We start from the raw sequence: 19,257 nt of genomic DNA, 5'->3' as shown, positions 1-19,257 counted from the left end.
GCACGTTGGCTATCTCTCACGTGTGGCCTAGGTCTAGCCTATACTCAAGATTTCTGTATCTACTACTCCAATAATTTTCTTGGCGTGAAGGAGCTTAGTGCAGATAGCCATTCCAGAACCCACTGTCAACCCAGCCAGCCAGCACATTTCTCACTCTGTAGCTATTCCAGCCACTAATGAAAGCACATGCCCATGGTGTCTCCCAAACTGAAAGGGGCACCTTGGGTGTCTCCTTGAATGGTCCTTTCCAAATTCATTGCCAGGCTCCTGTTTCCAACTTCCAAATTCCAATATTTTTATTCCCTTTAAGATAGTGAGAGGTTTAAAGCTGTGAAACTAGATTTCATATGCTTTTGAAAATTATATATCCTTGTGCTATCTATGGTTTGAATGTCCTCATCAAAACCCATGTTGAAACCTAACCCCTATCGGGAGGCGTTCAGAGTGGAACCAGGCCAGACTTTTAAGAGGTGATTGGAGCAAGAGGACTCTGCCCTCGTGAGTAGATTAATGATCCACTCATGGATTAATGGGTTATCTCAAGAGTGGATGGGTCATAAAAGTCATTTTACTCTGTCTCTTGTTTGTGCCTCTCTCACCATGTGATGCCCCGCATGTATTGGGACCCTGTAGAGAAGTCTCCACAAACAAGATGGCTATCAAAAGATGTTGACCAGATAGATGCTGGTACCAGGTCCTTGGACTTCCAAACCTCCCGAATTATAAGCTAAATCAACCTCATCCTTTATAAATTATCCCATCTATGTTATTCTCAGTTATAATAACAGAAAGTGGACTAAGACTCCTGGTCTCATTCATGACTATGGGAGGATAATCTACTGGCTTGGTGCTTTAGCTGAACTGCCTAACTAAAGGTCTCTCTGCAAGATTTTCTCCCATTCATTTGTCCCTTCAGAGCCAGCTTCCACCGTCCTTCACCCTGCTCACTGCCACAGCACAATGACTTCACAGACAGCATCCAAGTTTCTCCTGACCTCTGAGTTCCTGTTGGTTTCAGCCAGTGGAAAGCCCCAGGAGGTACCAGGAAGGCGGAAGGAGAGTGAAAGCAAAGTGTTTAGTTCTCAGTTTCCTTTTGTTTGAGGTCACCATAAACTGACCATGAACTTGACCATTCCATGAATAAAGACTCTTCTTAAGGTGACTTTTTCCAATTATTTCTGCCAAAGTTCTGGAAATTTCTCTTTTCCTTTCCCCTTCAGACTTACACTGGTAGCTGCTGGGAAACAATTCTCTTCTCTGCAGTTTCTCCACCCTGTCTTCACCTAATAAACTGGTTCAATTCATTAGAACTTTGTCAAATGACCCTAACTGAATAGGTCATCTGTTCCTGCTGCAACCCCGACTGATACTATCTTTCACAAATATATTGTCTTGAAATGCTCAACATTCTCATATTTTTCTAATTCAGCCCTACCACACATAAATATAAACTCACTCAGCTTCTTATTCTCTCGAACTAACATTTCTAACTTGAGCATCTAGGTAGGTGTCTTCTTGCTCTATATTTCCCTATTACAACGAATTCTTGTAAGTCTTTATGAATATTTTCAAAGTAGTTTATAAAAAGCTATTTATAGTACTAGAGACCTTTAAGCTTGAAAACAGAATATTAGAGTCCTGACACCATAGTCTCATCTCAAGAGGCAAGATTTATTAGTTGGATTGATCAAAAAGCAAAGACTTGATTCTATCACTGTTTATCCCAATTATTCTAATGGGTTTAAGAATACTTGATGAGATCATCTTCATCTGAATATAACTAAAACTTTTTTAAAAGGTACAAATTCAGTTGAATTTCTGAATCTATGGGTTTCATATCCATGGATTCAACCAACAGCAGATTAAAAATACCCAAAACACCCAAATGCAGCCAGGTGCCATGATGCATGCCTATAATCCCAGCGGTTTAGGAGGTTGAGACAAGAGGATCACTAATTTAAATACCAGCCTCAGCAACAGCGAGGAGCTAAGCAACTCAGTGAGACCCTGTCTCTAAATACAATACAAAAAATAGGGCTGGGGACGTGGTTCAGTGGTTGAGTGCCCCTGAATTCAACCCCCAGTATACCTCCCCACCAAAAAAATAACACAAATTGCATCTGTACTGAACATGATTTTTTTCCCTAGCCATCATTCTCTACACAATAATGAGTGACAACCATTTATGTAAGTGTTTATATAATATTAGTTATTATAAGTTATCTAGCGGAGATTTAAAGTGTATGGGAAGATCTGCATCGGTTACAAGTAGATACTATGCCACTTTGACTAGACTTAAGCACCTACAGATTTTGGTACCCAGAGGGAAAATTGAAACTGATTTCCCATGGATACCAAGGTACAACTATGCATGTGAAACTAGATAAGAAAGAGATAGGCTGTTCAGGGGTTCTGGTGGAGTATGATCACAAATTATTTCCAGCTCCTCCTATCTGGAGGCAGAATATCATCCCATTTCCATATGACTTCAAGGAACTTTTGACTCTCAGTCCCCAAAATTCTTGTTTCTGCCATCATGGATGACTTCTACTCTCATATGAAGAAGCCCAGGATGAAAGATCTCATGGAGAGGAGACCAGCCATTCAGTCATTCATTCCAGCCTCCCCAGTGGACACTCTACTGATCAAGGCTGACCTAGACCGGCTAATCCTAGCTAGTCCCTGACCCATGACTGCAGCAGAGTGAGCTTTGGCAAAACCAGCAGAACTATGACAAATACAAAATTTTTTTTTTGAAGTGTTGGTGAGATTTGTGGTATAGTGAAAGCTAACTGAATTAGGAGCTTTTAGTCTCTCATACCAGAACTCTTAACCTTGTGTTCACAGTCAGCTAATTCAGGTAGTTGCAGAAAAATCTAGACTGTGGTAATGACTAGCTTTTTCTTCTGTGGCCCAATACAGAATAAGAGCAAAGGACAGGAATTTGGAGTCAGATGTTCCTGGGTTAGAATATCGCTTGGTTGTTTGAGATAGTTTATTTACCCTCAGGGAGTCTCCATTTAATCATTCATAAAATAAATATAATTGCCTACACCATAAGAAAGGTGTCATAACTTTAAGAGACAACTAATATAAAGCACCTATAATAGTTGTGGGAACATTGTAGGTACTCCATGAAAGTCCGTTCCCTTCCTCAGTGTCTGTATATACATGCAAACAGAAGTTGAGACTTAAATGTAATTGCTCTAAGCCAGTGTCTCAAAGGGTAGTCTCTGGACTAGGGGCATCAGCATCATCATGGAACTGACTAGAAATATAAATTCTGAGGCTCCCCCCTATATCTACTGATTCAGAGACTCTGGGAACAGAATTTAGCTTTCTGTGTTTTACCAGGCCCTCTAGGGGATTTGGATACATGCTCAAGCTTAAAAAAATCAGTACTTTGGACTAACAGAGATCATGACAAAAGCAAGTATGAATTTCAGATTTTCTTCACTTTGCACTTAAAAAATATTTTAAGATACACTACTACTGTTTTACTGGTAAAGTCATTTGCTATCCATAAACATTTTCGGATAGACAGCTCCAAAAAATTGCTGTACCTAATTTATTTTAACATTCATGAAGGGTTTAGCATATACCACACACCATTCTGGGCATCTGCCAATATTAGCCCATTTAGTCCTCAGTATAATAATCTGAAGAAGGCACTATTATGATCCCCTTTCAAAGACAAGATGCACTGAGGTTAAATAACTGGCTGAGGATTAGAGAGCTAGTGTGTGTCAGAGCCAAAACAGTTTGGTTCCTGGGTTGTGATCCATTAACCCCTACCTCATATAACCTCCTTTATATCTATGACTTTTGCTTTGTGTTCAGCAAGGGTTAGCAATTTGCAACACTTCATGGACTCCAAGGTGATCAGCAACTACTTTGTAATTCACACCATCGTATCATAAAGAGGTTATACTAAATTACATCAATTCAGAAAGTATCATATCCTGGCAAACAGTATTTGTATTTTTGACCTGAGAATTCAAAAAGCAGATTGGTAAAAACATAGTTAACAGCATTTCCTGAGCATTCCTTTCCTGGTTAGCAAGAGGATCAAATCCTTGGAAACAGGATCAAATCCTTGGAAACACCAACACCAGGGAAGGAGGGGGACTTTCACAAACTCAGAGAATCCAGAGTCTGGATCAAGGAAAGGCCTTATGAATTCAAGCCTAGTACCCAGAGGTGGATTCCTTTAAGGGGAGTTAACCAAGAACTTTCTATCCACTGGGGGCTGGGCAGAGGAGCAAATTTATTGAAACAATTGCACACATATTGATATCTGGCTGTCACTTTCTCCATTAGAAGAAACTGAAAGTTTTTGCTTTGTTTTAAATTTCTAACCTGATGAAAAATAAGTAGTGCCTGTTTTGTCTCTAGGACCAAACAAGAAGGCTGACTTGGTTTCAAAGTTTAAAAAGTCATGAGGCTCGTTTAACTTCATATTTTACATTGTGTCAGATTAAGAGATCCTGTGGGAATATCTGTGCAAAAGTGCCTTCTGGGTTTGTGAAGCTAAATCCAAAATGGGGATAAGGCCATTTCACTGGTGTTTTTAACTCAGAATCAGTAACCTTCCACTTTAGCATGTGTGCTTCCCCTTTCTGAAGAATTCTTCCTTTTCACCCCACCTTTTATTACTCATCTCCCCAACAGATCTCATTTACACCGCCATGTTTTTGTTTCAATGTCAACTCCTGGGACTTTTTCTCATCTTCCTCTCCCTTCCAAATCTGTCCTTCTTTGGAATCCTATGTTAGCTCAGTAGAGCCAATTGGAATGCCTGATCGTTAATGTTTATGGAGGACAGAGACCACTGCGGCACAGGATCTAGTCTATACTTCAGGCACACAGTAGTTGCTCAGTAAATGTTTAATGATAAATGACAAATCACTATATTAATGAGTGATTAAGTGGATCAAAAAAGTGAGTACATGAATTTGAGTCCTTCTTCTCAACCTTGGTGTCGCAAGGACACAATCCGGTGGGTATAGAAGGAGCTGGGATGTTAATGGCTATAAGGTTGAAAGCTTCATTATTTAGGTTCCTTGGGCAGGGAGCAAAATGACTGTATCATTTCTGGTTTGGTATAAAAGAAAACCAAAGGCTCAAAGGCTATTACCAGAACTCACTTTTTAAGGCCAAAACAATGGGGAAGTCACCCACAGATATTTCTGGCACAAGCATTTGTTAAAAAAAAAAAAAAACAAAAAAACCTGAAAACTAGTTTTCATAATGGAATCATAAAATGAATCTTAATCTAAAATATTGGGAGGCAAAAAATAACCTAAAATATTTAATGTCAAGAAACACTTTTTCCAGAAGAGTCTTTTCAAGTTCATTTATAAAATAGGCATAATAATAAGAACTATTCTAAAAGATGGTCATGAAAGTTCATGAGAAAATAAAAATAAAGTACCTATGCACTCAGTGTCTGGAAAACATCCAATGAATGTTGGCCGCTATTTTTTTTCTAAAATTTTAATGATTAAAGGTACTAACTAGCACCACATATGAGAACAGTACTTACTGAAACAAAATAACCAAACCCTGGTTCTAGCATCCTACCTGTTTCCCTGTTTCTACCACCAGGCGGCATTACTGACCCATAATAAGGCTCTCTTCTCCAACACAGGGTACAGCACCTCAGCAGCCACCATTGACTAAGGAACTACACCTAGGATGTCCGTTCTAGAAAGTAACTATCCTCAATTATTATTTTATTTGGCTTTGATTATTTCTCGGAGCTGCCTCTGACTACATGGTATAAATGTAGCATTTCATTTTCTTGTGTACTAGAAAGCCATCCCTGTTACTTAGGGAACCAGTACAGCACTTGTGTGTGGAAAGGGGACATCACAGCCTACTGGTTCTCTTTTAAAGAGCTTTTTCCTGTCACAAGACAAGGAAACAATTTTCCTCTAGTTTCACAGCCTGCTTTTCTATGACAAGTTGCTACAGTGTCGTAATGAACCATTAAAATATTGCATATGATTCGCAGGAGTGTTACAATCAAACTAATTTAAACTAAGGTCAGGGCTCCAAATCAGCAAAATAACTCTGAAGGCAGGAGACAGAAAATAAACCAGAGGAAAGGTAGCAATAGCTGCTATTAAAAGTAACTCCAGGCAGCTAAAACTGGTCTGAGCACACTCCTAAAAATGTAATTAGCCAAATCCTTCCAGAAATTAAACCATCAAAATGACATTATAGTACACTTTAAAAATGTATTTACAGAGTGAAAGAGCAGCCATCCTGGCACATCACTATATCCTGAGGGTTTCCTTCTTATAAGCATAGATGCAGAAGAGCATTAGGTACGGTGCTATGAAGAAACTGTCACAGATACATTCTTGGACAATACTATTTCTTAATTTCCTCGGCAGTGCTAAAGTTGAGAATGAATTAACTCAGTAGGTTGTTTTCTGATTTCTTTGTCATCTTATTCGATGATTAAAATGACAAGAACAAAGGCTTTCAGTGACTTTTTCAAATTCCAACAGATATTAAAGGGCAATGAGTGACAAGGGGGTGCTGGGTTCTGCCAATGTCATGGAGCTTACATGTCAGAGAGGGAGACAGCGATCTTCCACTTCCTTCCTCAGTAAAGGGCCAACTTGCCTCCTCCTACTAAAGGATTCCAATAAAACAGAACTGCCTGCTTATTATCTTTGAAGGTTTCAAAATATGATTGGGTTTGTTTAAGATATAGTGCTGCATGAATTCATTCAAAATACCTTCCAATGAATTGCTCATTTCCCCAAAGATGATGGTGATCTCAGAAGAGAGGTTCTAGGTAAGGAGACAGAGATACCAAAAACATTCCACCCAAAGGGAGCACCTTAAGCAGTTGGGTGACATGGAAAAAAAATTATTGTTTTTTTAAATGACAAATATGCACTATGATGTTACTGGAAGGAAGGAAGGAAGGAAGGAAGGAAGGAAGGAAGGAAGGAAGGAAGGAAGGAAGGAAGGAAGGAAGTATGGAAGTACCCAGGCAGGAGAGGTGGCCATGAAGACTAGAATAGTGTTTTTGAAAGGAGCCTGTGAATGTGTGGGGAAGGGGAAAGTTGTGTAAAGTCTACCAAGAAAGATAAAGGTGGGCAATGATCCAGGTGGTGTGGAAAATCCACAGTGTGGCCCAAAGGCTATTACCAGAACTCACTAGATCAGGTGAAACCTCAGGAGGAAAGATGATGATCCAGGAAGCATCAGTAGAGAGCAAGCTCTGTGTCTCCAGCTGAAGAGAGCAAAGAGCAGAAAGACGAGGCTTCCAAAGCACATGCCTGGCTCCCCAGTAGGCCTGGTGACTGGCCAGCGGAGGCAGCAGCCGCCATGATGTTTTGTGTTCAAATAGGAAAGATTCTAAAGATTAATTATTCAATGCGATTTAGTCCCTTAAACATGACCTGTGATATCCAGCTGCAGGTAACCTTACCTACTCTAAGTGTGAGCTAAAATCAATAACTGTTGGAAGTCTGATACAATTGGCCAAAGTGCATGAAACTGACTAAGCAAATTATGAATCACAAATTGAGGTTCTACTTTTTTTTTTTTTGATGACAACAGCAAAACAACAATTTCTTTGGGTTACCTAAAAAAAAAAAAAAATTAAAGCTATGAGCCCATGAGCTACACTATCTCACATAGGGATGAATTTCTATTACATGCAAGTGATTGGCATGCCCCTAAAGTTCTAGTGACCTTATGCTTATGCCCAATAAGACCCAAACGGTAGGTACACGGACATCTGCTGTATATGCCAAGGTGTGGCAGCCAAGAAACGGAAAATTTTATGGAAGAAAATCTGAGAGTGAATGACACAGTGTGGATACCAGGAGCAATCCCACTTGTTTGGAAGAGAGTCTTCAAACAAGGCCTTCTTCATACTCTTACTCTGGTACGCACATGCCCCTCATCATGTCAAGAACTGAAGTCCGTTTCCCAGTGGTGCGCTGCAGCGGACTTGTGAGGGTTGGCAAGAGCTGATAGCTAAATTTTCAGGAAATTTGACCTAATCAGCTCCTAAAGCCTCCACCTCTTACCATCACTCCACTGGGTATTAAGTTTCTACACGTGAACCTGTGGACACAAACATTCAGATCATAAAAGTATTTATCTAATTCCTGTGGCAAAATAGTAGCTAGAAAGTGTACAAAGGCACTTTCTACTAGTTAGTTCAAGATATTTTGTACTAGAAGCAAACTAGATGAACCAAATTTTGTGACTCATTTAAGTCTACTTGAAATTAATCAATAGGTTAAAATAGAGAAAAACTCTCAATGGAAACATCACTTTGACTCCAACTTGAGTTTAACCAGAGACACAAAATGAGAATTCCATTACAAGGTATTTTTAGGTAGGCAGGTTTTGCTAAGGTTTGGACCTTGGAAGCCCCTCAGAGGCCTGTGTGTTGAAGCTTTCGTCTCCAGCCTGCAGCACTATTAGGAGGAGAGGCCTGGTGAAAAAAAGTAAGGTCACTGTGGGGTGTGTCCTTGAAGAAGATATTGGGACCTGGTCCCTTCCTGCTTCTTCTTTTGCTTCTTGGCCACCATAAAGTAAACAGCCTCCTCCATCATACACTCCTATAATGATATATTGTATTGCCAGAGGCTCAAAGACAATGGGATTAAGTGACCATGGACTGAAACCTCTGAAACTGTGAGTGAATTCACCCTTTTCATCCTTTTAAGTTTATTTATCTTGGGCATTTTGTCACAGTGACAGAAAGTTGACTAACATAGTATCTTTGACCCATTTTTGGCCATCAGGATTCAAAATATTATAAATTTCAGTTTCTTATTATGTTTCTTTAAAGGTGAAGTGCTATCACTACTGATATATTAATATAGTGATAATAAACTGTCCTTTAAATAGGAATTTATGATTCTCTCATGTCAGTTACATCTCACCATCAAGAACCACTCATAGTTCAATAGGAATGAAAGTTCACTTTTCTGGGTTCATGTTTCACTTTCCATCCTGTCACTGTTATGAATTATTAGCTTTAAATTAATTTCAATTGCCATCTACACTTCATATGCTTTATGAAGACTGATTTTAAATTCACATAGTGAAAGTTGCCTAGCCAATTCTGTTATTTGCAAACCCCTTTGGATTCTTAAGTCACATATGAACTGAGACCCTCAATACCTCAGATTCTCAAAGGGTTGTTATTTGGAGTAAGTATAACGCTCAATAGTAATATTGTTTCAATTCAATAAAAAAATCTCTATCATTATAACTTTTCACTAACTGATTAATTGTTCCCCATTTTGGATACAGATCTGAAAAAAGTTAAATTATAGCAAGGAAATCCAGAATACACATGATCTTGAATTCTAGAGACAGACTGAGAAAACAGGTACACACTTCTGCCCTTGTACAAGGTGTGTCCTATATAATCTCTCCCCACAGCATCTTTCTTCCTATTACTCTTATCTACTTGACTGCTCTTGCCAAATCTCCTCTACCTCAGGGTCAATAATGAGCTCACTATGAGCACTTAGGACTTAAATGGTATTTATAGATCAAAAATTAAAATGAGTTTTTAAGAAAGCAAAGCAAAAAAATGTGAAAATAAAGAGGAAGACAGTTTGGCATGGAGAGTAGGGAAGAGAAGGGTCTTCCAAGGATGTCTTAAGGACATCTAGACTGTCTGACATCCTGATCTGGGAACAATGACAGGCACCTGAGAACTTACTAGTGAATCCTTGGTGGGCTCAAACACTATCATTAGTCTTGTTCATTAGTATCATGTCTCAGTACACACAGGATTTAGGTCCTGGCTCTACATTGGATAAATGATATAACATCTCTAGTTTTCCATTTCCTCACCTCCAAGATGGCGATGATGGCCCACGCTGGCGAATTATCCTTCAAACTGGTTCTTCCAGGACACATAACAAGACTACATTTCTCAGCTTCTCACCAGTTTAATAGAACCATGTGACTGAGCCAATGAAATGGGAGCAGAAGTAAAGGGGGTCAAGTCCAGACTGGATGCATATGTACCTCCATTCTTGACCTTCTAAGATCCTCACATTCCTTTTCAGGGAGGATGGAGATGACCTTTAAGGCAACCTTAGAAGCCTTACATTGAAAATGGTCTCTGCATCACCCTTGGTCACCTGACCCGGAACAGAATATGGGATTGTTGAGTGAGTGAAAAATAAACAGCTTCTGTGTGAGCCTCTGAGATCTGGGGTTTATTTGTTACAGCTGCTGGAGCTACCTCAACCAAAACAGGAATGATCACAGCGCCTCTATCTCTAGGGGGTGCTGGGAGGATTAAGTGAATTGTGCTTCTAAGGTCTTACTGTACCCTGTATAATGCACAATGAGCGCTCATCATGGCATTTTAACTCTTCTTATTGTAGCCAGGAAGAGTTAACAGCCTGGACCCGAAAGAAAATGGAAGCTCTTGTGATTCCAGCCCTGCAGAATGGTTGCACTTATTTCTACTGGTTGGGTAGAATGGCTTTAAAAAGTTAAAAGTCATTTTCAAAACTCTTCAAGTATTTGGCATTTGGAAAAATATGCTAAAAATAGCATGCTCACCCCAAAGAGACTAGGCATTCTATCACAAACTAAAGTAGGAAAACACATCGTGACCTCCCTAAACATTTCAAGCTGAAATAATGAGAATCATCTTTGGTGCCTGAATTTAGTATAGATTTCAGGCTGGTTTGCTCAGACTTAAGTCCTGGTTACAATGGGTCAATTATGCTCACTGAGCCCTGAGTAAACTTTTCCTTCTGTTCCGGGAGGATTTTGCACAGTGATCTTGGAAATTCCTTCTGGTCTGTTCTCTGAAGGCTAACAGAAAATGTTAGTATTTTTCCTCCTGCAGTGTTCCAAGGTGCAGCGTGGCTGGTGATCTATGTGTAGAGCAGAATGAGTCAGGGATCTGAGTCACTCGGCCAGAATGCAGCCCACATGTTCTCTCTTTCAGGTTTCAATAGCAGAGTGTCTGGTCATGAAGAGGCCCCCAGCTGAGAGCACAGCAGAAGGACAGCCTTCAGCCCAGACAGAAAACAGACCTGAGCAGTTCTTCAGGAGTCCAGCTCCCAAGGGAGACAAGATTTCAAGAATTGAAAATCCCTGTTGTTCCTCATTTATAGGAAACTAATTTGAAATAAAAACACATGGCAGTGATACATGAAATATGCTTAGCAGACCATAGGTTCGTATATGCAGTCTTATTACCACTTTTATTCTTTTTAAGTTGTCTGGAGAATTTCATTATGACATATATCCTGGGTTGAATTATGTCTCCCTCAGATTCATAAATTGAAGTTCTAACTGTTAGCACCTTAGCATGTGACCTTATTTGGAAACAGGACTGTTGTAATAAGATGAGATCATTAGGTGGGCCCTCATCCGTTATGACTGATGTTCTCATATAAATGGGGATGTCTGGACACAGAGACGTGCATAGAGGGAGAATGATGTGATGATAAGGGTAGAGATCAAGGTGACACTTCCAAGAGCCAGGGAACAACAAAGCTTGTCAGCTAACCATCAAAAGCTAGACAAAAAGCAAGGAAAGACTACATTCTCAAAACCCTCAGAAGGAACTAATCCTGCCATCATCTCCATCTTAGACTTCCAGCCACCAGAACTGTGAGCTGATGTTTCTGTCAATCACATGGTACCTGCAGTACTTCATTATGGCAGCCCTAGCAAATGGATCAGTATATAATGTATAAAGTAAAAATCAGTCATTGTACAATTGATCACAAAAAGTGACCAAGTGAGTGCCTGGTTGTGGTCCTTCTTGAAAGATACTGACTTAGAGTCTTTCAAGAGATGCTTAAGTGAGGTATAATAGCATTTGGTATCAGCAAGGGAACTATGGCTGTGATACTGCCATGGACCTCATTAGAATGGAAATCTGTGTCCCTTTCCCGGTGACATCCTCATATACCCTTTTACCATGGAGTAAACTAGGCCCAAGAAGTACAGTCATAACCAGTTCTACTGGCAAAGGAACAGAGGCAAAGTTTGTTCCACTTACACTTAATTGATTATTCACCAATTCTCTTCTGATAGTCAAATTGAAAAGCAATGAAAAGGGTACAAAGGATCAATACAATAATCGTCAACTAGTGAAGTAGGACCCACTATGTGACATGGGTGCATGCAGACTGGAAACGCCCCAAAGGCCATGTGAAAGGCAGTGGCTTTCCCATGATCCTACTTTCCAATAGTCCTCTCTGTAAGACGGACTGCCTCCTAACTTTAGATAAGGCCATTTTGGCCATCACTCTTTAAAGTCACTTTTGCTTTAACTTCATACATTGTGCAAAGCAATTGAGACTCTGTATTATTAAAATAATTTGCTTTTTATGATAGTTCATTCATACCTGATATTATATGGCTCTGTTTAGGCTACAATTATTACTATTTTTTGAGATATACTACAATACAAATAAGGGACACAGGGCTTGGAAGCTGTTATGGTTTGGATCTTAAAGCTCATGTGTTGAGTATTTGGTCCCCAATGCAGCAGTGTTCAGAGTGCATACATGGAGCCTTTGAGAGATGATTGGATTATGAGAGCTCCAACCTCATCAGTGGATTAATCCATTGATGGACACATTCTGTAATGGGTTTGAGGCAAGGGGCTTCATTTTCAAAGTGAGCTATCTCTCTCTTTCTGCTTCCTGAGTACCATGGGGTGAGTACTTTGCTCCACCATGTGTTTCCCACCATGATGCTTTGCTTTGCCATAGTTCCAGAAACAATGGAGCCAAGTGGCCATAACTGAAATTTGTGAAACTGTGAGCCAAAATAAATAGTTACTTTTTTTAAAGTTGCTTTTATCTGGCATTTTGTCACAGTAATGAAAAGCTGGCTAACACAGAAACTTTTTCCTCATCATGCATAAGAACAGAGTTTATCTACCTGCAAAGGCAGTGGTCTCCACCTCCCAAACCAGTGATTCCCTCCACATAGCATGCTATGTATGTTACAATGAGATAAAATCTTCTAATTTTATGAATGTATCATTCCAAGGAAAATTAATTGTGTCATCAGGCAAATACAGCCTATGACACATACAACTGTGAAATCACAGTGTTTCAACAGACCAATGAAAATGTAAGAAATCCTCTTTACCTTTTCCATTACATGCTATAGAACCACCATTTGATCTATTCCAGTTTTAACAGCTAATTAATTTGCAAAGCCACCCATTCTATATTTGGACTGCTGGATAGGCAGTATTATCTATGCATATGTGGGCCGTTTTTTATTTTTCTGATATCAGTTTCAGCCACAGTTTTTTAAAGAAACCAGTTGGATGGTAATAAAGGAAGTTTCTTTGGATGCTTATGTGGGCATGTGAATTATTTAAACTTAAAAGGAAATAAAATCAGATATCAAAAGATCAAATTGCAAATACAAAGATGTATTAACTAAATATTTGCATTTATTAAGCACTTACTGTGTGCCCAGTACTACACCAGAAACTTGAAGACAGACGTCAAAGATATCATTACCCACAATTAACTAAAAATATTATCTAACCATGATTAAATATAAGAAACAAATTTTAAATCAATGGAAAACATAGTATATAGTTAAGTCCTAAGTTGGTTAGGACTAAATTTTGTAAGAGTTCAGAGGATGGTAATAAACAGTGGAGAGTTTTTAAGAGTCATCATGAAGTACCTGGGTTGACCATGTTTGGAGACAAGTGAGATTTAGAAATCATAGGAATTAAGAAGATTTCTTTGAGAATGTATCAATATTTACAGGGTAATTATACAACTACTCCAAAACACATAAAATAAAATTATGAAGATTCTATTATTACTGTTAAAGTGAGGTGGATGGGAATGAGAAGGATGTTGAACTATAATCAAACATAAGTATGAACCAGGAAAACACCATTGCATCATGGCATAATGCAGGGAGAAAACCAAACTCGGCCCTTAACTTGGGTATTTTCCCAACTGACAAATTGGATAATTAACGTGCAGTTTGTCCTTAAAGAAAGATATAGAATATTACCAAGGAGTTCTTTCCTCCATTTCTCAGTCACCTTTAATGTCCCCACTGTGCAAAAGTGGAAAGCTCTTGTTTAGCTGATTAACTGTACCCTTCATTATATATACAAATGTCCTTCTCCCCCTCCCAGATTATATAGCACTTCCAGAGACCTACTTAACCACCTGATTAATTACTGGACCTCTATGTAAATTACTGTCAAGACTAAGAAGATCATTTCATCACTGATTCTGCTTGATGAACATTTACAGTTTAACATATCTGACAAAGCCATTTGTAAACTCCTATAATATAAATGAAGGTACATTAAAGCTACAATAAGTCCATAATATTAATAGCCTTAAAATAATTTGCTAACTACAGACAGTTCCCTAAACAATTACAAGACATTCTATGTTAATTTAGAGGGGAATTCCAAACAAGGCATTTAAAACCTAATAAGATGCCATTAAATGAAGGGGACAGGGGAGGGGGGGAAAGAGAAAGAAAACCCTAAGGCTTAAACTAGTAGAAATGATTCTCAGAGCTACTGACCCTTGCAAGATCCATGTTTTCTTGGGTTTAAGACACAAAGCAGATTTCTAATTGAAGGTAATTATCTAGATACTACATCTCAAACTGTATATTTTCTTGTATTGATTCACATCAACAACTAATTACATGGAGCTTTTATGAATCTGAAAAGTCCATAGGAACAGTCAAGGCAATCTCCGGACTATGTACAATGAAAACAAGCTCTGTAAACTATGAGGCACTACACAATATGACAACAGCCTGCCTCCTGGTATTTGTGTAGACCTAAGAATTATGATGTCAATCAACCAGGAATGGATTTTATGAAGAGATCACAGAAAAAAAAAATCCTGGCTTGTTCTTGAATTTTCTGGGGTGTGGACACCACTGTGCATGCCTGTGAGTCCACTGAAATATTCACATTGATATTGTCACATTCACTATGAGGGAAAAAGGAACAGCAATATACGCTTTTAAAAACCAAAAGACAAATTCCTATGCAGCAAATTTTATCTCCACACACTTGACTCAAGAGCTAGGTGTCTCTACCTAGCACCAAGGTGGCTAGCTTGATGGAGGCAATAAAACAGCAAAAAATATGCAGACTTCTGCCAAGGCCCAAGTATGCCTCCATAAAATATAGTTCTCATTAGCTGGGTTAATTAAGATTAACACATAAGTCATTGAAAACCCCCAAAGTAGACAAAAGATAATTTACTACAGAAAGACACAAAGACTAGAAGTCACCCTGAGTCATTCAATAATACACTGGAAGGAAGTTTCTCATTAATACTCAAGTTGTCACCATCGATTACAAAATGAGATGCATTCAACTAGCTCACAAAAAGCTAAAGAACCCCTTGTTTTGTTTGTGAAGCTCTATGAACAAGGCAGAGTGGAACACAGGAAATGTGCAAGTAAACCTAATCACATATATTATAATTACTATTAAACAGGTTAACACACACATGCACGCACATATGAATGTTTGCATTTTAGGTTTTGTTTTACTGAGATGAGTGAAATGGCACTCATCTTGAGACTCCATGTCTGGCATTTTTCATTAACTTAGCATAATGTTTTCACACAAAATAATAACTGGCATGCCAGGCCAATCTCAATATCTCAATCTATTGTTGAGAAAGCATTGCCACCCTTACCTCGAGGGTCATGTTCACAGTACTAATGGCCACTTTTATTTCTCCATCAGACAGTTCCTTTATATCTTTCAACATTGTTTGTTCGATACTTAAACCTGTGGATGACAGGGGGAAAAATGTGTTATGCTTTGGGAACTCTCTCTTTTTTAAAAAAATAATATCAAAGGATTAATGAATGCACATTGATTTCAACAGTTTGTCTTATAATGTCACTTTTATTCATCATATGCACCCACTAAGGCAACAATCACATTTGTGACTATGTCTACACCTGTCAAGTTCCCAGCAGGAAAGAAGAGCTACCCCTCATGATGCAAAAGAAGGCTCTTTAATGTTGGGACAATTACAGAAATATGGGTAAAAGATGGTGCAGCATCTACAGAGCAGCAAAGGGACAAGGGAAGGAAAGAGAAATCTGGAACTGGAGAAGAGATGCTGCCAGAAACAGCACCAAAGCAGGAAGGGAGTGGGGAAGAAATACCATCGCTGTTCCTCCCCTTCCCCCGTGACTGCGATGAGGGTGGAGGTAGGAAAATGGAGAAAATCAGGCAAACTAGTCAAATCATGCCAACAAAGCCAAGATTTGCTTTCAGGGTGCATTTAGGCAAGCCCCTATATTTTCTAGTATAATTCTGTTCAAAATGCACTTTATAAATGTAACCCATAAAACTATCATAATTGAGTTGGCTGCCCTTGTAATGGGCTTTAGCAGTAGGGGTTATTGAATTCCTTAATTGATGGGAAGAATAATCCAGAATGACTAAATTATCCAGAACTACATAGTTGTAGTCAATTGACCAACGTACTTCAATGAAAGCTATCACAGCAAAACAAGAAATGGTTTGGCCCAACGTTTAATCCTCACACTACATTCTTATGTCTGCTTAGGCTTTACTGTCTTAGAAGAAGATCCATAATAAACTTAGTAAAGCACAGATATCCTTCCCAGCTGCTTGCTAAAGACATCACAGTTGGATTGCCTACCCTATCAACTTATAGTACTGTCAATCACAGCATCATGAAAAACGGGTATTAAATATTTTTCTTTAACTAGAAGATTGATTTGTAGAACACGTGTGACATTAAAAGCCTGGTGTTGTTTTGAAAATGAATGAGAATGCATCCCATCCTGCAGCTATGCATACACTCACATCCCGCCTGGCACACAGGTAACTGAAGGCGTGGCAGTTGCTGTCAGTGCCTCGCCCAAACTTCATAAGACCTTCCCACTCAGTGTGCCTTGCAAGATGCTCTACCACCTGCACCTGCATCTGTTCCTGAAGGCTTTCTTCAGTCACCAGACAAATTCTGGGGAATTAACACCCCTTGGACTAGGTGACCTTCACTGTGGGTCTACTGATAAATACTTAACAGGCAGCAAGCAAACTTAATTTGTAATGTTTGTCAGTTTCTGTAGCGTCAACACTTCTACCATGGCTGATCAATTGCACAACGAATTCAACATCAACCAATTCAAAAAATTCCTCCAAATTCAACCACCAGCCTTTGGAGCCAGAGTGAGCATGTTCCTGTACCACTGCACCCCTCAACTGGGTGTAATTTTACACACTCTTTCCTAGGGTTTGCTGGTGGCCTTCACCTCTGTTTTTCCACTAAACTAACTCGCTTGAGAAAGCACTCTACTCCCCTATCAGTGTGGCTGGGATGGTCTCCCAAATAAACTGCTTTGCCCCAGGGAAATCCCAAAGTAAAGGAGAAAGTTATCTCTTTTAGTGTTTGCATTCGATGGTCTGGATTTCAATCCTGGCCTGGACACTTTCCTGATGTGTGTTTGATGTTGGGAAAGCAAAGAAGCCTTTCTGTGCTTCAATGTCGTTATCTGCAAGATAAGGATAGATAATGAAGCACCTGATTGTATAAGGATTCAGGAAGATCATCCTTGCAGTGTTAGACCATCAGAACCTTGCGCAAGTTAGGGATTCACTGAGTTACAGCTATTTGTTAAATTATAAAACAGTTGATCCTGGAATTTACTGTCCTGATAAAGCCTAGATTTAGAAAGCAATTTTATCAGCTTAGCCATCTTCTCTCTCATTTCTTGCTAACATTAATTGATTTTTGAAATCCCATTGTGCTTGACATTGCTTCTGCCTCATTCCCAAAATAGAACTCTGTAAGCACAAGGATTTCAGGTAATGATGCATCTGGGGTGTTCATTAGACACATGAATTAACCACACACCCAGACACAAAGGCCTCAGAGGAGAGGCCACAGGGCAGGCTGCCTGTTTCCAGGTGAGCAAACATCTGAGCCTGAAAAGTCTTTTACAAGCACAAGGCAAGAGAAAAGAGAGAAAGCAGGTTCAAGTTCACCTTCTCAGGCCTGACAACGCTGTACACAGAAACTGTCTCTACTCGGAAGCGGTGGGAGCCATGGGAGACAGAGTCACTCACCCTGGGCACTGAACTGGGTCTCCTGTAGGACGTTGATGATGTCCTCTCTTGGAGGCAAGTTAGGAAACTTTTCTTCCAGGACAGAAAGAATCTCTTCCTGCTTCTCTGAGATCTTGTCAGGATCCATGGTCATCCACTTGAAAAGGATGCTGCCTGAAAGGCATGAACAAAAATGTCCTTGAACTTTCAGCCAGCCAAGTCAGGGGAGGAGAAGCCATGTCCTTGTTCTCCAGGTATTAATCTCTGCCACTTGACTGACCCCTGCATGCTCCATGGCACAGAGTTTATGGATAAAAGAACAACATGTATACCTTTCCCTCAATGCACACAACACACGCCAGTGATCACACCTCAGTTTTAAATTATTTCAAAATGGTAATTAGTGGTAAACTACTTAAGAATCTGGTCAACACTAATCGCTTTAAGCAATCACAGAGAAAATTGTTCCCACTTATCACATTTTACATACGAACTTCCTCCTTTTCATAACTAAATGCTTGTATACTTCCACCATCAGTAAATGAAGAGTCTGACAGGGTGGTTCACCTGAAGTCCACTGCTGACCTTTCAAGCTCCAGGCACAGTTTTAAAGTAGTTTACTATGATCTAATAATTATAAGGTTTCATGAGCCACGTCTGAATCACAGGTATACATTAAAAGTAATTTGCTAACACAGTTCTCAGGGAAAAAATGTTAAAAGACAGATTGGAGAGGTAGAGAGAGGCCATATCACGAAGGGCCTTACAAATCATCCTGAAACTTATCTTTCATGTTCTAAGGGGAATGGACAACATTAAGTAGGAAGAATAGTATGCTCAATTTCATGTTTTATACGAATCATTCTGGCTACCATGTAGAGAATAAATCAGAAAAGGAATATTGGTAGGGTCAGTAAGGAGGGTTTTTTAAAATATATAAGAAGTAAGAAAAGAATGATTTAGCAAACAAAGAACTGGACAGACTCAATTTGAATGATCATTTAAAGTGGAATGTGGCCAAGCATATTTTGAGTATATATATATCCTTTAGTCTGACAATTGCTGATGTAAAATTCAAAAAGATCCTCATCTGCTTCTGGCTAGGATTGAATATTTTGTATCAAGAACAAGAACAAGAAATTATATCAACAATAGCAACA

At 39.2% G+C, this 19,257-nt stretch overlaps 1 protein-coding gene across 10 annotated transcripts in view; it reads right to left on the bottom strand.

The window, feature by feature from the left end:
* The window catches only part of Prune2 (prune homolog 2 with BCH domain), a 259,799-nt gene that overhangs the window by 176,632 nt on the left and 63,910 nt on the right, over nucleotides 1-19,257 (bottom strand). For all 10 annotated transcript variants that reach the window (XM_078047448.1, XM_078047451.1, XM_078047452.1 and 7 more), the window contains exons 5-6: nucleotides 18,119-18,271; nucleotides 15,705-15,799 (exon numbers count right to left, since the gene is read on the bottom strand). In XM_078047448.1, the coding sequence (XP_077903574.1) occupies nucleotides 15,705-15,799; nucleotides 18,119-18,271 (248 nt within the window). The remainder of the gene's footprint in view (nucleotides 1-15,704; nucleotides 15,800-18,118; nucleotides 18,272-19,257) is intronic.

The sequence above is a fragment of the Ictidomys tridecemlineatus genome, chromosome 4 (genome assembly GCF_052094955.1).
Source record: "Ictidomys tridecemlineatus isolate mIctTri1 chromosome 4, mIctTri1.hap1, whole genome shotgun sequence".
NCBI lineage: Eukaryota > Metazoa > Chordata > Mammalia > Rodentia > Sciuridae > Ictidomys > Ictidomys tridecemlineatus.
This window is presented reverse-complemented; position numbering and strand designations above follow the sequence as displayed.